The following is a 21,752-nucleotide window of genomic DNA, read 5'->3' on the forward strand; positions in this document are numbered from 1 at the left end:
TTAAGATGACCACCATGATTCCTGTTCCCAAGAACTCTAAGGCTTCATGCCACAATGACTACTGCCCAGTAGCACTCACTTCTGTAATCATGAAGCGCTTTGAGAAGCTGGTTATGGCACATATTAACTCCACCATCCAAGATACCTTAGACCCACTCCAATTTGCATACCACCCCAACAGATCCATAGATGACGCAATCTCAATCACCTCGGCCACACTGACCCGCAACACAGGGGCCCCACAGGGGTGTTTGCTTAGTCCCCTCCTGTACTCCTTGTTCACCCATGACTGCGTAGCCTCGTACGACTCCAACACCATCAAGTTTGCTGACGACACGAAAGTGGTATGCCTGATCACTGGCAACGATGAGTCAGCTTTCAGGGAGGAGTTCAGTGACCTGGTAGTGTGGTGCCAAAACAACAACCTCTCCCTCAACGTCAATAAGACCAAGCAGCTGATGGTGGTCTACAGGAAACGGGGGGGCGAGCACGCCCTCATCCACATCGACGGGGCTGCAGTGGAGCAGGTCGAGAGCTTCAAGTTCCTCGGTGTACAAATCACTAAAGACTTAAAATGGTCCAAACACACATGCACAGACGTGAAGAAGCCGCGACAGCTCCTCCTCACCCCCAGGAGGTTGAAAAGGTTTGGCATCGGCCCTCAAATCCTCAAAGTTCTACAGCTCTACCGTTGAGAGCAGTTTGGCTGGCTGCATCACTGCCTGTTATTGCAATAGCACCTCCCTCGATCGCATGGCTCTACAGTAGGTGGTGCGGACAGCCCAGTACATCACTGGGGCCGAGCTCCCTACCATCCAGAACATCTATATCAGGTGTGGTGTGGTAGGAAGAACAGTAAAATTGTTATAAACTCTAACCACCCAAGCCATAGACTATTCTCTTTGCTTCCGAAAAAGCAAGTGGTACCGGTGCATCAAGTCTGGCATCAACAGCCTCTTGAACAGCTTCTATCCCCAAGCAATAGGTCTCTCTTTATGTAGTGTTGTCTCTCTTGTCGTGATGTGTGTTTTGTCCTATATTTTTATTAAGATTTTTAATCACAGCCTCGTCCCCGCAGGAGGCCTTTTGCCTTTTGGTAGGCCGTCATTGTAAATAATCATTTCAAATCAAATCAAATTGTATTTGTCACATACACATGGTTAGCAGATGTTAATGTGAGTGTAGCGAAATGCTTGTGCTTCTAGTTCCGACTATGCAGTAAAATCTAACAAGTAATCTAACCTAACAATTTCACAACTACTACCTTATACACACAAGTGTAAAGGAATGAAGAATATGTACATACAAATATACGGATGAGTGATGTTACAGAACGGCATAGGCAAGATGCAGTAGATGGTATAGAGTACAGTATACACATATGAGATGAGTAATGTAGGGTATGTAAACAATATACACTGCTCAAAAAAATAAAGGGAACACTTAAACAACACAATGTAACTCCAAGTCAATCACACTTCTGTGAAATCAAACTGTCCACTTAGGAAGCAACACTGATTGACAATAAATTTCACATGCTGTTGTGCAAATGGAATAGACAAAAGGTGGAAATTATAGGCAATTAGGAAGACACCCCCAATAAAGGAGTGATTCTGCAGGTGGTGACCACAGACCACTTCTCAGTTCCTATGCTTCCTGGCTGATGTTTTGGTCACTTTTGAATGCTGGCGGTGCTCTCACTCTAGGGGTAGCATGAGACGGAGTCTACAACCCACACAAGTGGCTCAGGTAGTGCAGCTCATCCAGGATGGCACATCAATGCGAGCTGTGGCAAGAAGGTTTGCTGTGTCTCTCAGCGTAGTGTCCAGAGCATGGAGGCGCTACCAGGAGACAGGCCAGTACATCAGGAGACGTGGAGGAGGCCGTAGGAGGGCAACAACCCAGCAGCAGGACCGCTACCTCCGCCTTTGTGCAAGGAGGAGCACTGCCAGAGCCCTGCAAAATGACCTCCAGCAGGCCACAAATGTGCATGTGTCAGCATATGGTCTCACAATGGCTCTTGGGATCTCATCTTGGTACCTAATGGCAGTCAGGCTACCTCTGGCGAGCACATGGAGGGCTGTGCGGGCCCACAAAGAAATGCCACCCCACACCATGACTGACCCACCGCCAAACCGGTCATGCTGGAGGATGTTGCAGGCAGCAGAACGTTCTCCACGGCGTCTCCAGACTCTGTCACGTCTGTCACACGTGCTCATGTGCTCAGTGTGAACCTGCTTTCATCTGTGAAGAGCACAGGGCCCCAGTGGCGAATTTGCCAATCTTGGTGTTCTCTGGCAAATGCCAAACGTCCTGCACGGTGTTCGGCTGTAAGCACAACCCCCACCTGTGGACGTCGGGCCCTCATACCACCCTCATGGAGTCTGTTTCTGACCGTTTGAGCAGACACATGCACATTTGTGGCCTGCTGGAGGTCATTTTGCAGGGCTCTGGCAGTGCTACTCCTTGCACAAAGGCGGAGGTAGCGGTCCTGCTGCTGGGTTGTTGCCCTCCTACGGCCTCCTCCACGTCTCCTGATGTACTGGCCTGTCTCCTGGTAGCGCCTCCATGCTCTGGACACTACGCTGACAGACACAGCAAACCTTCTTGCCACAGCTCGCATTGATGTGCCATCCTGGATGAGCTGCACTACCTGAGCCACTTGTGTGGGTTGTAGACTCCGTCTCATGCTACCACTAGAGTGAGAGCACCGCCAGCATTCAAAAGTGACCAAAACATCAGCCAGGAAGCATAGGAACTGAGAAGTGGTCTGTGGTCACCACCTGCAGAATCACTCCTTTATTGGGGGTGTCTTGCTAATTGCCTATAATTTCCACCTTTTGTCTATTCCATTTACACAACAGCATGTGAAATTTATTGTCAATCAGTGTTGCTTCCTAAGTGGACAGTTTGATTTCACAGAAGTATGATTGACTTGGAGTTACATTGTGTTGTTTAAGTGTTCCCTTTATTTTTTTGAGCAGTGTATAAAGTGGCATTGTTTAAAGTGGCTAGTGATACATTTTTCCATCAATTTTTACATTGTTAAAGGGGCTGGAGTTGAGTCAGTATGTTGGCAGCAGCCACTCAGTGTTAGTGGTGGCTGTTTAACAGTCTGATGGCCTTGAGATAGAAGCTGTTTTTCAGTCTTTCGGTCCCAGTTTTGATGCACCTGTACTGACCTCGCCTTCTGTATGATAGCGGGGTGAACAGGCAGTGTCTCGGGTGGTTGTTGTCCTTGATGATCTTTATGGCCTTCCTGTGACATCGGGTGGTGTAGGTGTCCTGGAGAGCAGGTAGTTTGCCCCCGGTGATGCGTTGTGCAGACCTCACTACCCTCTGGAGAGCCTTTGTTCTCAACTGACTTGCCTAGTTAAATAAAGGTTAAATAAAAAACGGATAAATAGCTAACAAAATAGCTACACGGACTGAGTTTACCTTGTATCTTTATTGACCTTTTATTTTTTTTTGCGCTTTCTCTCACAGGGCCCTTCACACACACACTCCCTCCATCATCTGCTCAGTTACACATAATTTGCACATACATTCATACTGACTACACACGTAAACCCACTCACATACAAGCTGCTGCTACTCTGTTTATCTTATATCCTGTTGCCTAGTCACCTTACCCCTATACATACTCTATATGTACAAAAGTATGTGGACACCCCTTCAAATGAGTGAATTTGGCTATTTCAGCCACACCCATTGCTGACAGGTGTATAAAATCAAGCACAGTGCCATGTAATCTCCATAGACATCGGCAGTAGAATGGCCTTAATAAAGAGGCTCAGTGACTTTCAACGTAGCACGGTCATTGGATTCCACCTTTCCAACAAGTCAGTTCGTAAGATTTCTGCCCTGCTAAATCTGCCCCAGTCAACTGTAAGTGCTGTTATTGTGATGTGGAAACGTCTAGGAGCAACAAAGACTCAGGCATCGAAGTTGTAGGCCACACAAGCTCACAGAACGGGTTCCAAACTGCCTCTGGAAGCAACGTCAGCTCAAAAATTGTTTGTCAGGAGCTTCATGAAATGGGTTTCTATGGCCGAGCAACCGCACACAACTCTAATATCACTATGCGCAATGCCAAGCGTCGGCTGGAGTTGTGTAAAGCTCACCGCAATTGGACTCTGGAGTAGTGTAAATTAATTCTCTGGAGTGATGAATCACGCTTCACCATCTGGCAGTCCGACGGACAAATCTGTGTTTGGTGGATGCCAGGAGAACGCTACCTGCCCCAATGCATAGTGCCAACTGTAAAGTTTGCTGGAGGAGGAATAATGGTCTGGAGCTGTTTTTCATGGTTCAGGCTAGAACCATTCGTTCCAGTGAAGGGAAATCTTAATGCTACAACATACAATTGCCATTCTGTGCTTTCAACTTTGTGGCAACAGTTTGGTGGACGGCTCTTTCCTGTTTTAGCTTGAGAATGCCCCCGTGCGCAAAGCGAGGTCCATACAGAAATGGTTTTGTCGACATCGGTGTGGAGGAACTCGACTGGCTTGCACAGAGCCCTTGCCTCAACCCCATCGAACACCTTTGGGATGAATTGCAAAAATATGATAAATGGCTCATTTGAGAGAAGACATCCTCCCGAGTTATGACATCGGCTAGTATTGAAATCTGACATATATTATAGACGTTTTCGTGATCTAAAAGTCGTATTCCTATTAACTTCAATGTAGCGAGAGCAAATTTATCACAGTGCTAGGAAGAGTAGCTGCTGCCTAATAAATACAAATACGTCACACCGGAAGGATTTCTGCCTGCTTGAACGCCAATAACTTTCACGTGAACACATGAAATGATCCAGGGAATCGATAGAACACCACTCAGAGATTTACAAAAGCCATATAACATTCAAAACTGGTGAACCTCTCCGTTTAATATTAACTCCTACAGTATTAAGAATTTCCTGCACTAAAATTCTACACCAGATGTACATTTTGACTCGGGAACAGGAGTGGAGAAATACACTACCGTTCAAAAGTTTGGGGTCACTTAGAAATGTCCTTGTTTTTGAAAGAAAAGCTATTTTTTTTGTCCATTAAAATAACATCAAATTGATCAGAAATACGGTGTAGACATTGTTAATGTTGTAAATTACTATTGTAGCTGGAAAATTAAAAAAATTTGAATATCAACATAGGCGTACAGAGGCCCATTATCAGCAACCATCACTCCTGTGTTCCAATGGCACGTTGTGTTAGCTAATTCAAGTTTATCATTTTAAAAGGCTAATTGATTATTAGAAAACCCTTTTGCAATTATGTTAGCACAGCTGAAAACTGTTGTTCTGATTAAAGAAGCAATAAAACGGGCCTTTAGACTAGTTGAGTATCTTGAGCATCAGCATTTGTGGGTTCAATTACAGGCTCAAAAGGGCCAGAAACAAAGTACTTTCTTCTGAAACTCGTCAGTCTATTCTTGTTATGAGAAATGAAGGCTATTCCATGCGAGAAATTGGCAAGAAACTGAAGATCTCATAAAACGCTGTGTACTACTCCCTTCACAGAACAGCTCAAACTGTCTCTAACCAGAGTAGAAAGAGGAGTGGGAGGCCCCGGTGCACAACTGAGCAAGAGAACAAGTACATTAGTGTCTAGTTTGAGAAACATACCCCTCACAAGTCCTTAACTGGCAGCTCATTAAATAGTACCCGCAAAACACCAGTCTCAACATCAAGAGTGAAGAGGCAATTTCGGGATGCTGGCCTTCTAGGTAGTGTTCCTCTGTCCAGTGTCTGTGTTATTTTGCCCATTTTAATATTTACTTTTTTATTGGCCAGTCTGAGATTTGGCTTTTTCTTTGCAGCATTAACTGACATGTTGTCCACCTAATCAAAGGATCAGAGATTGTATCTAGTATAGCATTGAAGTTCACAAGCGAAGGGAAGAAGTGAGCAGAGGAGAGCGCATGGATGTGAGAAGGAATACATCGTGGCTGTGTGTTTACGCGTTATCAGAGGTGTATTCATTCCTCTGATTCTGTTGAAAAATATTTATTAAACGTCCATTTATTACATCCTACGTCCATGTGTCGCTGTCTGTCACCTCAAATTTGTCTCTCGACCTGTGTGCATCTACACTGACCGCCACTGATTTCAAGCACATAAAATATGCATCCAACCCAACATGACATCTTATCAGAAACATGTTGGTTCATTTTCACAGCTTTCTATTTCCTTTCAACCGGAGGAAATTTTACACCAAAAAATGTTTCCAGTTTATAATTTTTTTGTTATTGGATTTTCTCTCCGGTCCCTAAACGTCTTTGCTCTGCAAAAGAAGCAGAGATGACGATTTTCCCTTTGTTGGGTGGTTGCGGATGGGTTATTTAGCAATTGTGGCTGGTGTGGGGGAACAAACAGCTGACCCGCGCACCACTAACACGTACTGATCTACAGCTTTCTTGGTCCATAAACTTGCAGGAAGGTTCTTAAGTAGCTACATTTTAGCTAATTTATTGAAAATGAAATAAAGAAGAAAACAAATCTCACAAATCTACACCCAATACCCCACGATGTAGCTAATACAGTTAGCTAGCAACACCACAGATGAATAGGTTAGTTATTGTAATCTTTGCTAACAGGTCACATAGCTATCTACTTGGCTAGCTAGCTAGCTAACTTATTATTAGTGAATTAAACTAAACTAATATTTGCAACAGGAGTTTGATTTTGTTCACTGTGTTACTGTCCTCTGCATTGTGCAGTGCTCGTGGGTCAGGCGGTGAGTGGCGGCTAGCAGAGCCACAGTTTTACAATGTGGAGGGACTACCACCGTCACTTGCCCAGCCAGAGATCAATTAACCAAATATAGATGGAGATTCAGTGAAACAAAATCACATGAATTGATTATCAGACAAGTCACAGGCTTTTAATGCCAAAATGCAAAACATTTTGGGACTATATCAACAATGGATTAATTTAACAAATACCAAAAGATAGTTTTGGCTGACATTTTCCTATAAGCTACATAACATGCTATCAAAATGTGCTAATCAGTACTGCTCAAACTAGACTAAATATGATCATGAGCACTCACCTCAACTTAGCTAACATTTTCCCAGCCTAAGAAAAATTGTTGCCAAATGGAGATTCAGTGAAAATAAAATCTGACATTGATTGATTTATGAAGTGAGTCCCCATGCTTTTCTTAGACTCAGAGCAGCGTGATGGCGTTGTCCCAATCAAAATGGTGCCCGAAATGATCAAGTTTACAACACATGGCTATTGCTTTAAATTGATTATTAAGCTTGGATATGACTTTGGGAGTTTTAGTAAACAACAATTTGATACATGCCTTCAATTGCATTAGCCTAATTTATTCCAATATGTTCTTTGTTCAGTTGATCATAACTAGGCCTAATGTGAGTTTTCCTCTCTCCTCGCTTTTCTAAGACTAGGGCTGTTTCCTCGTCTACGCTGCTGCCTGCCTCTGCTGCCAGCCTCTGAAACCTTGTTCTCAACACCAGTTTAAATCAATATGTTGTTTTCTAGTAATCAGGATTTTTTTCCGGGTTCGGGCTCATTACATTTCTGTGTCGGATCAGGCTTGGGCTCAGGCTTAAGCTCACCGGCGTTGGATAAGACCGGGCTCGAATTTTCTCGCCTGACGACAACTCTAGCTCAGAGCCCTGATATGTAGCCGTTTGTCATGGTTATTCCTAGCCCTTCCCCAGCCAGCAGAAATACTCACATGGCCTACGTTTGGATAATAGTAACAACATGGGAAGTTGGGAAAAGTGTTTGTAGTTCATTGTGCCAAGTTGCCATCATGAATTCTCAAGATAGATGTGAGGAGCTACCGGAGAATGTTCAAGAATGCAATGACAAATAATTTTATTGCAACACAGTCCATAGAATACTACGTTGCTTGATTTGGCCAAAATTGCTTGCCTTGTGTGTGTGCACCACAAGGTCTGTTCTCCACAGTTGACTTGAAGTGTGCGGTAGCTCACCTGAAGTGTTTAATTGCCTGCAGCTCAGGACCGTTAACCTCCGCTAATATTGAGTTGATAAAGTCTTCCTACCCAGTGTTGGCCTAGATCGATGTCTTTGCCATGAGAAAATTTGGTATTTTTATGTGACAGATTCATTATTTAGTAATGGATTATTTGGTTACTTTGTGGCAATGGAGGCTGCTGATGGGAGGACGGCTCATATTAATGGCTGGAATGGAGTCAATGGAATGGTATCAACCACATGGATACCACGTTTGATGTGTTTAATACCATTCCATTGACTCCATTCCAGCCATCATTATGTGCCGTCCTCCCCTCAGTAGCCTCCACTGCTTGTGGGGCACTTGGCTGGAAATATGCAAGTCTCAGTGGTTCGGTTTAGTGTGTGAGCGAGGGACAGCCACCGTAATCAAAGGCTGCTAGCTAGGTTTGGATTTACAAATCAAAAGCTATGCCACTTTGGCTGTTGGGACTTAGGGTGTGATTTGAAATAATGCACAGTTAAAACTGACTCATTCCATGCCTCCCGGGTGGTGCAGTGGTCTAAGACACTTCATCGCAGTGCTTGAGGCGCCACTTCGGACCCAGATTCGATCCCAGGCTGTGTTACAACCGGCCGCTACCGGGAGTCCCATAGGGCGGCACACAATTGGCCCGTGTTTGGCCGGGGGGGACTACACTTGGCTCATCGCGCTCTAGCGACTCTTTGTGGCGGGCTGAGCACCTACAGGCTGACTTCAGTCGTCAATTAAACAGTTTTTCCTACGTCACATTTGTGCTGCTGGCTTCCGGGTTAAGCTGGTGGGTGTTAAGAATCGCGGTTTGGCGGGTAATGTTTCGGAGGACGCATGACTCAACCTTCGCCTCTCCCGAACACGTTGGGGAGTTGCAGCAATGAGACAAGATAGTAATTGGATTGAAATTGGATATCACGAAGTTGGCAGGAAAAGAGGGTTTAATACAAAATGTTTAATAAACTGACTAATTTCACTGCCAATAAGCCTGCTGGGCATCATAATATTTCCACCTGTATTGGCCCCCTCTAATATTTATTTATTTATTTCACTCTCACCTCACTCTCACCTCTCACTCGCGCCTCTCTCGCTCTCACTTTGCTCTTTCTCGCTCTGTCACCCACTTTTTCATTTTCATTCCATTAATGTTTAATTATGTCCATATCCTGAGATGAAAATTATGACTCTAATCTTTCCCAGATAATCTGTAGTTATGTAACAGGCTGAGTCTGGCCATATGAACAGTCGATGATGGCGGCATGGCAGCTTGGTTTTTCTCATTCCCTTCTTCTCTCCTAGGTGTGTCAGTGGAAGCTGCTGCTGTTGAGGGGGTGGAGCAAGAGACTGAGGTGTCTGTCAACAAAGACCGGAGCCAATTACATACAGGTAGGTCTCACCACCACCGTAATCCATTACTATAGCCAAATATTAGCTTTACTTTCAATGTATAGTTCTTCCTGTACTTCTATTTCCACTTCCTCACAATAATTGGTAGTCATTTTTGAATAGGCCCTACACCAGCTTAGTTTAGGCAACTTCTGTTGCTTGACATATTAGTGTTAAATTAGCCTGTATTGTGCATCCATTCTGGTTTATCATTGATTGGTTTCCATGATTACATTATATTGACCTGTGTTGTGATCTCTGTTTACTTTCTCAGAAATGCAACCAGCAGCAGAGACCCTGATCACTTCAAAAGAGAGTCCTGAGTCTCCCAGGTTGAACAAGCAGGAGCCTGAGCAGCCCATACATCTGCCAACCCAGACTCTAGCAGAGCCAGAGCAGCCACAGGATATGACAACAGGAATGACCAAGTCAGCAAACACAGACCCCTCTTCTGAAAAGAGGGTGGTCAAACCCAGACCCAGCACAGAGGACATCAAGGCCTTGACCCCACCCACCACCACCACCACCAAAGAACCTAGTACTGCATCCGTAACCATCAAGAAAGAACCCATGGAGGCCTCAGCCTCTGAGCCTTCAGAAGTGGAACAGGTTGAAGGTCCTTCAGGTCTGGAGACTGCAGCAAAGGAGGCTTGGAGGGAGAAACAAATGTCTGGGATTCTGACTGATGGGGTTTCGACGGTGGCCTGTGCCTTGGAAGAGATGGACACCACCCCTGAGACTGAGAGCAAGCCTAACCTTTCCCGCCTCAGCCCCCCCATCAATGATAAGCCCTACAAGACATCTATGGAAAGACTGGCAGAGATGGCTGCCTCCCCTACCCACTCCTCCCCTAGGAACAGGGGTCCCTCTCCCAGGCAGCCTCCCCAGCCCCACCACCCCCACCCTACCCTGGGGGAAAACGGCAGCAGCTTCTCCTCCACCACCCTCATACCACTCACCCCTAAGATTGGCATGGGCAAGCCAGCTATCTCCAAGAGGAAGTTCTCCCCAGGCAGACCCAGGGTGAAGCAGGTAAGACATTGGTGGTGCTGGGTGGGTGGTGGGTGTGTTATTCTTAGTATTTCAAGGGTAATCAAGCGGGGTTCGCCAGAGCTACAGCATCTCTTTTAGAATCTCTTATTTGCTTATTTATTTAATTATGTATTACTTATTTATGTATTACATAGGTCTGCATTTATTATATTTTCAAAAAGCATGTATAATCCCGGGTTGAAAACCCTAGAGTAATTGTTTTATGCCATTGATCCTCTGTTTGGTCATTGTGTGGGTGAGTGTACGTATCTGATGATGAGAGGTGGAGAAGCATTCTGAATGCTCTGCCCCAGAGTGGTAACTTGACTCAGTGTTGCAGCTGCAGAGAACACTTAACCCGGAGAACTTGCCAGTGGTGGCAGTTGAGAACCGTTGTGTCTGTTGCGTTTGACGTATAACTGTATCATCAGCAGAGATCAAGGCCGTTCTCACCCTTTCCCCTCAGTTTTCACTTGGTCTGTTGGAATCTAAAAGTCACACTGTGCAGAATGAGAATGCTTATAGAGTTGTATTCCTTAGGCCATATGCAAACACCCTCATCAAGACCCTTCACACACTTTACCCCCCCCCCCCCCCCCCCCCTCTACATAATCTACCATACTTTCTCTCACTTTGTCTGCTCATTCTGACCCACACTGCGCGTACACACCCAGACACACGCACTGCCCCACAGCCCTATAGGAACACACTGCCAACATACATAAACAGTAATAGCACACTACTTTTTATAGATCCATATAGCCTATATACAAGCCTACAGTATAACATCAAGAATTCAATTGCACCTGTCCTAGACTAGTGTGCCCTCTCCATGGAAATCCTAGTACATGTCTTGTGCATTCTCCCTTGAATGCCTTTCATTAGGGTTCTGTTAAGCACATTCCACTTTCATCAAGCCACTAGTCAGAGACACTGTATGCAGGTTGGGACAAATCTTATGTGTTTAGAACTGGGATATTAATCACACCCATGGCTATGATATATTATGGATGATTCTGAGACTGAGGAGAGTTAAGCTTTGAAACATTGTGTTTTTCTCTCCAGATATATCCTATTTCTTAAATAAACGGTGGGTGTAGACTTAGACTAATTTGTTAGTTCAGGCCTGGAGGATATCTAATGTGGAAATTTGAATACAGTACAATCTTGTGTACAGTCAGATTTAGTGTCTTCAAGTCTAGCATGCTTCTGTCTCGAGGAGGCATGCTCTGTCAGTCGTGCTGCCTGACGTAACCAGGCGTTGTTTTGTCAAAAAGCCAGTGGTATGAGTGAGGCAGTGACACGGAGTTGCCATGGCGAGAGGATGCTGAGGTCTCTTGCTCCTCCTCCTGCTGCTGTTACACAGTGCTGTTACCTTGGCGAATGCTGCTGTGCTGTGTGAACTCAAGGTTGCTGTGCCGACTAACACAATTCTGCTTAACCCATGCAAATGCTGTCTGAATGTCTCCCTCCAATCATGCCTCAACTTATATGCATGAGATCTCTAGGATTGGCTTCAATATATAAAGCATCATGTGCATCATATCATCCTGGTTTTACACCCCGAATCATTAACTCTGCTTTTACTTGGGGTGTGTTGAATTGTCCCAGCAAGCTTCTTCAGCCACTAGCCTTTTTTAAAACTCACTGCATCTTTAACATCACTGTCTCTTATGTTTACACCATCGCTGGCTTGGTTTTTAAGTTGCTGCATTTTGTCGCCCTCTTCCTTCCCTCCTTCCTTCCCTCTCCCACTCTCTCACCCCCAACCCGACCCCCCCTACCTTTACCTTAGGGCGCATGGCATGGGAGCCCCCATAGCAGTGTGAGCTCTCCCTCCTGGTCCCCAGACCAGCCAGAGGGGTGGGACGTCTCAAATACCAGGCAGCTCTCCTCCGGCTGCGGTAGCCCCGGGTGGAGCATCCGAGTGGTAAAGAACCATGGCTCTCTCTCTGGAGACCACCAGAACCACCACAGGGCCATGCCACGGCAGCCCCCTGTTTACCGCTTAGGCTTTGTGAAGTGCACTGGCGGAGTGATGATTGATGTCACTATCTTAATGATGAACTTTCGTCATTAATCATCCATCATTCACCTATCAATGCTTCACCAGAGGAGAAGAGACTGGTGAATTCACAGTGAGAGGCTAATAGGGGAATGGTGGATGTGAACCTATAGTAGCTTAATACAACTCCCCCTTAATGGCAAAATACCTAACTTTTATCCGCCAGAGACAATCCCTTGCTAAGCTTTGCACATGTAACATTAACCCAAAGCATGGTGCTATAGCTTGGCCTACGTTTGCAGCATAAGGCGGAAGGTTTAATCTGTGTTTGTTTCTTAGTTTGTTTGTTGTTTTGTTTGATTCATACATTTGTGGGTAAGTTTGGGACAGGGTGGAGATGGGGATTTTATTAAGTGGGCTGTGTGGGCCTGCCCAAGTGGATACTGCAATCTGTCGCCATGGTGACATTAGCGTCACAAGCTCTGGCTCTAAGTGAGGTGGTAATTGCTGGGTCTTAGCAGGGGTCCAGGGCAGGTTAAATGGCACCATACTGTGTGTCAATCAGGACGTCAGATGGCTGGGGGGCTGGGAGGGACTGGTCTGGAGCTAAATGGGGTGATCGGGGGAGAGATTTGGATGGTGGGGGGAGATTCATGGAAAGTAGACCCCAGTTTGACAGTCGTGATTAGGCCCAACCAGCCACCAGCACCGGAAATGTGTTGACAGCATAATGGAGCTCAAATGGCCAGAATAACATTAGAGGCCCTCCGTCGACAGCCTCGACAGAGAGCCTGGACTCTTTTGTGTTAGAAAGGCTGCCTCACAGAATGTTGCAGGAGAGAGAGAGGCCTGAGAAAGATCAAAACGTCAACAGGGCTTATTTGATTAAATGGGTTTTGTGTTGTCACCACTGGACAGCCTATGCTCTGAACAGTTCTAGAATGTAGAGTAGTCCTAGTTGAATACATTTTCTTCTCTCCTGAATCAGAAATGACTGCTTTTCCCCCTGCATCAATTTATGGTTTGTAGCTTGAATGAAAGGCGATTCTAATATTTTTTTAGGTTTGGACTTTTGCCAAACAAACAATTTCTTATCTGTGCGTAGGCTTTGCTTGCACTAGCAACGTTCTACTACCTACCATCCAAGCAAACAACACTGGAGGGGAAATGTCATTACCTCTGTGGAAGTAGACCGAGCTGTTCTTCCTGTTTTACAGTCTTATCTCACTAGATGCCAGCAGCCTCACAGCTCCACAGTTGGCTGTAGGAAAGGTTCTCTATGGCATACTTTTTAATTAAGCTGACTTCATCGCTCAGGTCTAGCAAGCCAGGACGCGCGTGTGTGTGTGTTTCTGTGTGAGACTGAGCGCGACCTGTGCAATTGTGTGCGTTTCTCTCCGTGTGCTATGTGTGTGTGTGTGTGTTTTCTCTTTGTGTGTGTGTGTTAGTTAAGAAGGAGTACTAAGGTGTGTGTGTGTGTTTCTCTCTGTCTGCAGGGTCGAGGGTCAGGCTTCCCTGGGAGGAGGCGACCCAGAGGGGCGGGGCTGTCGGGCAGAGGAGGGCGGGGCCGAGCCAGGGGGAAGAACGGAGCCAGTCCCACAGTCAACCCGGGGGTAGGCTATGTCACCAACACCAACCAACCTGATCACTTTAGTTGACACTAATTCATTACAATGAATTGGTAGGCAAAGCACTGTTTTATTTACCCCTTATCCATTAGTGTCCTAGGTTCCCTGGTGTGTATTGTAAACAGACCAGATTATTTTCTAGCTGTAAAGACTGCAACATAAAAACACAGTCCTCCCAGTGGGCATGTTACTCAATAGCAAAGGGTATTGACACAGCATTAGTGTCGCAGTCTAATGCTAATCAATAGTTATATCTTGGCGTTGTCTTGTGATGCTGTCGTCTTCACGTGCTGTGAGACAATCAAATGTTAGGACATACCCTATAATTAAGCCCTATGGAGATGTAGGCTATACCCCTGTATTATTGGTAAGAAATCAGAGGATCATTTTTCTCATACAGGGACACAATCCTCCTCAATCCATACTGACTGTGAATGTGTGCATCATGCTTCATAACATGCAGGTGACCTCCATGGAATCACCATACCAGGTAAAGGAAGAAGAGGAGAATGCCATGCATAACACTGTGGTCATATTCTCCAGCAACGACAGTTTCACATTGAAACAGGTGGGCATGTGTATTCGTACACCATTTATACATTCACTGTACCTTTAACAATCATTCAATTATTCCCTCTTACCCTAGTACAGTGGAACTTTGAATCTCTATTATTGTATGTAAACTCCATTTGTTTCCCTCTCAGGACATGTGTGTGGTGTGTGGGAGTTTTGGTCTGGGTGCTGAGGGTCGTCTCCTGGCCTGTGCCCAGTGTGGGCAGTGCTACCACCCATTCTGTGTTGGCATCAAGGTAAGGCCCCCATCCCTTACAGTGGCAGAGCCACTCTGAGGTCTTCCTGAAGATTGATACTACATAAGAACAGGAAACATGGGAACTCCAGTTATGATTGGGCTCAGGGTTAATTGTCTACTGATTTCAAATCCTTTGAATTGTGTAGCCTAGATTTTAACCTGGATATGACTGATTCAGTGTGTGTGAGTGTCAGCTGGATTAAACGGGCCATGTTAACTCTGTAATCAGATGACGCTCGGCTCAAGTTGCTTCTATCCTTCTATCTTAATGCTGCCAATTACTGCAAACAAAACTCTTTAGTGTAGCTCAGCTGGACAGCGATATATCAATGTCCATTACTATAGGACTGTTTTACTGAGACAAGCGCACACAATGTGGACTTTTGCCAATATCCTCACACAACCCATCTGATCCTGTCCTCTCCTCATCCCAGATTACCAAGGTGTTGTTGAATAAAGGCTGGCGCTGTCTGGAGTGTACGGTGTGTGAAGCGTGCGGCCAGGCCACCGACCCGGGCCGTCTGCTGCTGTGTGACGACTGTGACATCAGCTACCACACCTACTGCCTGGACCCTCCGCTGCAGAACGTTCCCAAGGACAGCTGGAAGTGCAAATGGTGTGTAGCTTGCCTGCTGCCTCATCTGTGCATCCCCTCAACCTCTTCCTATTATTATAACATGGCTGTGTCCCAAATGGCCCCCTATTGCCTATATAGTATAACATCAATATTTGTAGATGTAAGTGAAAAGTCAAAGTACCAGTAACAAAACGTGATTATTTGCCGTCCCCTCACACAGAAAAACCTTTCCTTTTTCTCCATGAATGATTGAGTTGTTATTTCTCAATGCCCTGTACTTAGTGTACAACCACCTGAATGTACTACTCAGCTCTTCATTGACACCTGTCCTCACTCCCTCTCCTGTGCCCTCCTGCAGGTGTGTGTCCTGTACTCAGTGTGGTGCCACCTCGCCAGGCCGGAGGTGTGAGTGGCAGAATAATTACACCCAGTGCGCCCCCTGTGCCAGCCTGGCAACGTGCCCCTTCTGTCTCCAGGACTACAGCGAAGGCGAGATTGTGGTGCAGTGCCGCCAATGCGACAGGTGGGCTCCTCTCCAACCAGCCAAATGTCTTTATTATTATTATCTTATTATTATATTATTATTGACATGTTAACCACCATTTCATGTGAAGTGCAGTCTGTCACGTCAGAGACTTACAGCCCCTTCATGGTACCCTTATCCCCAACCCTTCTAGCCCTGCCCCTTTATGGTACCCTTAACCCCAACCCCCTTCTAGCCCTGCCCCTTTATGGTACCCTTAACCCCAACCCCCTTCTAGCCCTGCCCCTTTATGGTACCCTTAACCCCAACCCCCTTCTAGCCCTGCCCCTTTATGGCACCCTTAACCCCAACCCCCTTCTAGCCCTGCCCCTTTATGGCACCCTTAACCCCAACCCCCTTCTAGCCCTGCCCCTTTATGGTACCCTTAACCCCAACCCCCTTCTAGCCCTGCCCCTTTATGGTACCCTTAACCCCAACCCCCTTCTAGCCCTGCCCCTTTATGGTACCCTTAACCCCAACCCCCTTCTAGCCCTGCCCCTTTATGGTACCCTTAACCCAAACCCCCTTCCTCCCCTGCCCCTTTATGGCACCCTTAACCCCAACCCCCTTCCTCCCCTGCCCCTTTATGGCACCCTTAACCCAAACCCCCTCCCTCCCCTGCCCCTTTATGGTACCCTTAACCCCAACCCCCTTCTCCTCTTGCCCCTTTATGGTACCCTTAACCCCAACTCCCTTCTCCCCATGCCCCTTTATGGTACCCTTAACCCCAACCCCCTTCTCCTCTTGCCCCTTTATGGTACCCTTAACCCCAACCCTCTTCTTACCCTGCCCCTTTATGGTACCCTTAACCCCAACCCCCTTCTCCTCCTGCCCCTTTATGGTACCCTTAACCCCAACCCCCTTCTTACCCTGCCCCTTTATGGTACCCTTAACCCCAACCCCCTTCTCCTCCTGCCCCTTTATGGTACCCTTAACCCCAACCCCCTTCTCCTCTTGCCCCTTTATGGTACCCTTAACCCCAACTCCCTTCTCCCCATGCCCCTTTATGGTACCCTTAACCCCAACCCCCTTCTCCTCTTGCCCCTTTATGGTACCCTTAACCCCAACCCTCTTCTTACCCTGCCCCTTTATGGTACCCTTAACCCCAACCCCCTTCTCCTCTTGCCCCTTTATGGTACCCTTAACCCCAACTCCCTTCTCCCCATGCCCCTTTATGGTACCCTTAACCCCAACTCCCTTCTCCCCCTGCCCCTTTATGGTACCCTTAACCCCAACCCCGTTGTCCCTCTGTCGTAACCCCAACCTCTTCTCCCTCTTCTTCCTCTCCCATAGATGGATCCATGGTTCCTGCCAGGGTCTCCATGCGGAAGAGGACGTGGAGAAAGCAGCAGACAGCAGCTTTGACTGCACCATGTGCCGTGTCCACAAGACCTCCAAGGGTAAGGACTACTACCTACAGTATAGCCTTCTGAAACCTTGCTACTGTATCTGAGCCTTGCAGGCTGCAGCCAATTAATCATTGGCTTTTGTGTCCCTCTTCACTGCATCAACAGCACTAGTGTCCAAGGCCAGAGACTCCATTGAGCCGGCAGTTATGACGCAAGTTGTCACAAAGGCTAAAGAAATGGGTAAGAAGAACATACGTCTGTCTGCCTTTTGTATTTTTAGATATTTCTTGTAGACATTTCTTGTCGATTGAGAGATCTTCATCTCAGAGTGGCTTTTTAACTCTTCAACTTAAAGGAAAACTCCACCCAAAAACTATCTTTTGGCATTTGTTTTATTGGTCCATTGTTGACATAGACCCAACATATTTTGCTTGTCAGCAATCAAGTTTTCAAGATATGTAACTTTCAAAATACAGAAATCATCCCTGTATGATGCAAACACAGCATCATATGATGCAAAGGTTACATATCTTGAAAACGACTTTCAATCAACTTGGACAATCCAGTACATTCATTAATTCCAGTTCATCTAGGGCCATCATACATTACCATAAGCGTGTGAGTTGTGTGTGCTTGTGCCTTTCAGACTTGGCGAGAACGTACACTCAGGACGGTGTGTGTCTGACGGAGTCGGGCCGGTGTCAGCTCCAGAGCCTGTCGGCCCCTGCGTCGCGGCGTAGGAAACCCAAGCCCAAGCTGAAGCTGAAGATAATCAACCAGAATAGTGTAGCGGTGCTGCAGGCCCCCCTGGACCTGCTGTCAGAACACTCCCGGGACGAGGACATGGAGGACCACAGAGGTGCCTGACTTTATTGATTTTTTTTCACAATAGTTTAATGGATCTTACCCCCAGCTCAGTATACAGCAAAAACAAAACAATAAATAAGGCACTTTTACAAAACATATGCAGTTTAGACATTGTCATTGATTGTCTTGAGAATGTAACCAGAGGGGCCTGACTTGAAATACAACAAGCTTGTCAGAAAACACTATGGACTAGTTTCCTGTACACAAATTAACACTAGTCCTGGATTAAGAAGCACCTTTCCTCTGAAATGGCAATAGTCCTTCACATTCTCAAATTCACATGACTCTTGACAGCAGACGAATAGGTGGTGGGGTAGAGTTGGGGGTGCACTTAATTATGAGGTAAATTCCCAAAATGGAAAAATCCATTAGGTTAATCACTTGAAGATGACTGGAGTTGAAATTGAATTGACCCTGGGTGCTGTTGCTTGGGGGCAGGGGGTGTCTGTTGGTCCAGTCTGCAGACTGCTGGGTACTGCCCCTTGTCTGTCTGCTCATCACCTCTCACTCATTCACTCACTCGCAGAGACGGACCTCTCTCTGGACTGCGAGGGGAAGTCTGACTCGAGCCCGGAGCGAGAGCCAGCAGAAGACAAGTCCAAGGGGGCCGACGACAGCAAGAAGAGGAAGAGGAAGCCGTACCGGCCGGGTAGGGCACCTGATTGGAGGAGACAGCTCCTCTGGAGCGTGAAATGGTGCAGTACGTGCCGCACAGCTAGCCAAGCTCAGGGATGACAAGACAAGGCCTTGGAAGCAAAGAAAGAAAGAGGGCTCATTCCGGGGGTTATAAATGGTGTTTTCTGTAGTCTGGATTAAAGATGTTTCCCTATCTAGTGAAAAGCATTGAGCCGTGCTTTATTAAACCACCAAGAAGAAGACCCACGTGTTCGTTGTCCTCCCAACACCAATTTCCAAATTAAACCGAGATCAGTAGCATTCTAATAAAAGTTCCCTATGACAATTTGGATATTTTACTTGCTAGGAACCAGCAATCTTATCTCCCCCAATTTGTTTATAAGATTTTCACTGAGCAGTTGGAGAGTATGGAGTGATTGTTAGTTGTGTTGGTTCATTGTTGAATATCTCTTTCTCAGGCATCGGTGGCTTCATGGTGCGCCAGCGGAGCCGTCCAGGTCAGGGCCCAGGCAAGGCCAAACAATCCCTGAGCAGGAAGGATTCCTCTGGCTCTGTTTCTGAACCCCCCACAGGAAAGGAGGAGGGTCAGTTTTCACACAACTCATCTACCCAAGTCCAATGCATCTTCGATTGCTTTTGCCTGAACATCCTATTTCTACCTCTGTTGTACAAAGAGAAAAATGACTCCTGTTTTAATCATTGGTGCTAGTGATTTTTGTTTTCTTGTAGAATACATAAACCTAATAAACAGACTCTATATTTTTAAGGACAAGATTCTGATCCAAATGTTCTGCCCCTACTGCAGGCTGGGGAGAGGTGCTGCCTGACACCCCTTTGGAACAGACTCCCCCTGGGCTAGAGGCCCCAGAGAAGATCAAGAAACGCTACAGGAAGAAGAAAACCAAGCTAGAGGAGGCCTTTCCCACCTACCTGCAGGTCAGTCCCACATCTACATTATGACTCTGACATTTGTCTCAGGGTTTATGTGATTTGGAAGATGTCTTGTTGTTTTTAGAACTGAGGGAATATGTGCATCCATGATTTCCTGGCATAATTATAACGTTACAATCAGGCAACACGGAAATTTGGTAGGCAAAGTGTTTGTAGTAGAGGCTGTCTTGCTGCAAAAAACATCTAAGGATCCTCCATATGCAGACAAATAATTGTCTGAATAAGCTGCCAATCCAAATGTCCACCATTTTCTGTATTTAAAAATCGAGGCAACCATTCATAGATGCAGTAGCACCCTGACAGCCTGGAACGTCATGTTGCATTTACATAAAAAGTAGTTATCTCACCCAATTTGAGGCCTGAGAATACAGATAATACTCGGCATACTGCCTGGCAACAACTTAAAGATGAACCATTGGAGACGGCAGCCCCTTTGTGCTTTCTTAAAGTAGGAGCGAATGCCTACAGGCCCTGAGTGGATAGCTTTACATCCTCTACTACTCTTCCTCTCCAAATGACCTCGGTTTGGGTTGGGAATCGATGCATTACGTTTACATAAATGTTTTGTTATTTAGCAGACAGTCTTCTTCCGAGCGACTTACAATAAGTGCATTCGTTTTAAGATAGCTAGGTGAGACAACATATCACAAACGTATCAAGAACATTTTCCCTCAAAGTATTAATCAGCAAAGTCAGTGCTAGTAGGAAAGGTAAGTGCCATTTGTTGGGGAGTGGGGGTGGTTGGGGAGGGAAGGCGTTGGGGGTGCCGTGAGTTCCTCTCTCTCTCCCTCACTCTCTATTTATCTCTCTCCCTCCCTTCGTCTCTCGTCTCAAACCCTGAGCTCTATGTCACCTTGTGTTGGCCCGAAACAGATGAGATGTGAGGAGGTGCATTAAGCCATGGGCATCTGTCACTGCTGGTCTGTACTCCACAGCAGGAGGGCCAGGCCCAGAGACCAAGTAAAACCTAAAGGGTCCCAACACCCAACACAGAGGAGCACATTGGATTAATTATTTAAATGGTAAGCTAGGCTTTTAATGTCCCAGCACAGTGGTTTGGCTGCAGCAGTCATGTGTCCATCCGCTGGAGAGATAAGACATTGCTGATGGGGAGATAGCGACGTGGATCCATCTACACTGGTAGAGAGAGAGAGAGTCCACTGACACGACTAGTGGCAAAAGCAGCAGAAGTGTTTGCCTCAATGCGTCTCCTTGTCAACTTTGTTTTGCATAGCATATAAAAAAAAAAAGAAGAAATGAGAACAGAAGGGATGGATCATGTTTCTGTGTCTCTTGATAAAAGGTGGGAGATATCAAAGGTTGACAGTTATCCTGAAGTATGGTGGGTCTATGGAGAATTTACCCATGTTGTGTTGTCTAGGAGGCGTTCTTCGGTAAGGACCTGCTGGATAAGAGCAAGCAGAGCAGGCAGCAGGCGGTGGAGTCTGGCCTAATGGAGGAGGGCCAAGCAAGGGCCGGAGCCGCGCCCCAGAGGGACAGGAAGCAACCCACCACCAGCTTCCTGGACCCCTCCTCGGACCCCCTCCTCAGTGTGACCTCGGGCACGTCCAGACCCACCAGACCACCAGGACCTCGTATGTATTACACAGATACACATAGAGACACAGACACTCACACACACACACATGCTCGCACGCTCACACACACACGCACTCTTGTCCATTGATCCATGCTGTGGTTCCTGACTGTCTGTCTTCTCATCCACAGAGCCCTCTGAAGAACCTCTAGTGGATCTGTCTGAGGTTCTCAACACGGATGCAGATCTCCTGGGAATGCTGGGGAAACAGACAGGTGACTCTGGTATGTCACTGATCTCTGAGGCTGTCATAGTGTGAGGAGTTTACTGCCAGCCTGGGATGTCTTGCTGTCTGTCTTTTCAAAATGTCACTTTCTCTTGTCACATACTTTTCATAATTATTTTGGACATCTTGTGTTTTGTTTGATCTTTATTTGACGTTGTTTCAGGTGTGTTTTGTGTGTT

At 46.3% G+C, this 21,752-nt stretch overlaps 1 protein-coding gene across 1 annotated transcript in view; it reads left to right on the forward strand.

The window, feature by feature from the left end:
* The window catches only part of LOC120055304 (histone-lysine N-methyltransferase 2C-like), a 112,808-nt gene that overhangs the window by 59,832 nt on the left and 31,224 nt on the right, over positions 1 to 21,752 (forward strand). The window contains exons 12-27 of the mRNA XM_039003179.1: positions 9,285 to 9,371; positions 9,646 to 10,403; positions 12,199 to 12,333; positions 13,905 to 14,021; positions 14,500 to 14,604; positions 14,741 to 14,845; positions 15,282 to 15,463; positions 15,783 to 15,947; positions 17,241 to 17,347; positions 17,468 to 17,536; positions 17,943 to 18,155; positions 18,690 to 18,812; positions 19,258 to 19,383; positions 19,605 to 19,735; positions 21,132 to 21,345; positions 21,491 to 21,571. Of these exons, the coding sequence (XP_038859107.1) occupies positions 9,285 to 9,371; positions 9,646 to 10,403; positions 12,199 to 12,333; positions 13,905 to 14,021; positions 14,500 to 14,604; positions 14,741 to 14,845; positions 15,282 to 15,463; positions 15,783 to 15,947; positions 17,241 to 17,347; positions 17,468 to 17,536; positions 17,943 to 18,155; positions 18,690 to 18,812; positions 19,258 to 19,383; positions 19,605 to 19,735; positions 21,132 to 21,345; positions 21,491 to 21,571 (2,718 nt within the window). The remainder of the gene's footprint in view (positions 1 to 9,284; positions 9,372 to 9,645; positions 10,404 to 12,198; positions 12,334 to 13,904; positions 14,022 to 14,499; positions 14,605 to 14,740; positions 14,846 to 15,281; positions 15,464 to 15,782; positions 15,948 to 17,240; positions 17,348 to 17,467; positions 17,537 to 17,942; positions 18,156 to 18,689; positions 18,813 to 19,257; positions 19,384 to 19,604; positions 19,736 to 21,131; positions 21,346 to 21,490; positions 21,572 to 21,752) is intronic.

The sequence above is a fragment of the Salvelinus namaycush genome, chromosome 11 (assembly GCF_016432855.1).
Source record: "Salvelinus namaycush isolate Seneca chromosome 11, SaNama_1.0, whole genome shotgun sequence".
In the NCBI taxonomy this organism is placed as follows: Eukaryota; Metazoa; Chordata; class Actinopteri; order Salmoniformes; family Salmonidae; genus Salvelinus; species Salvelinus namaycush.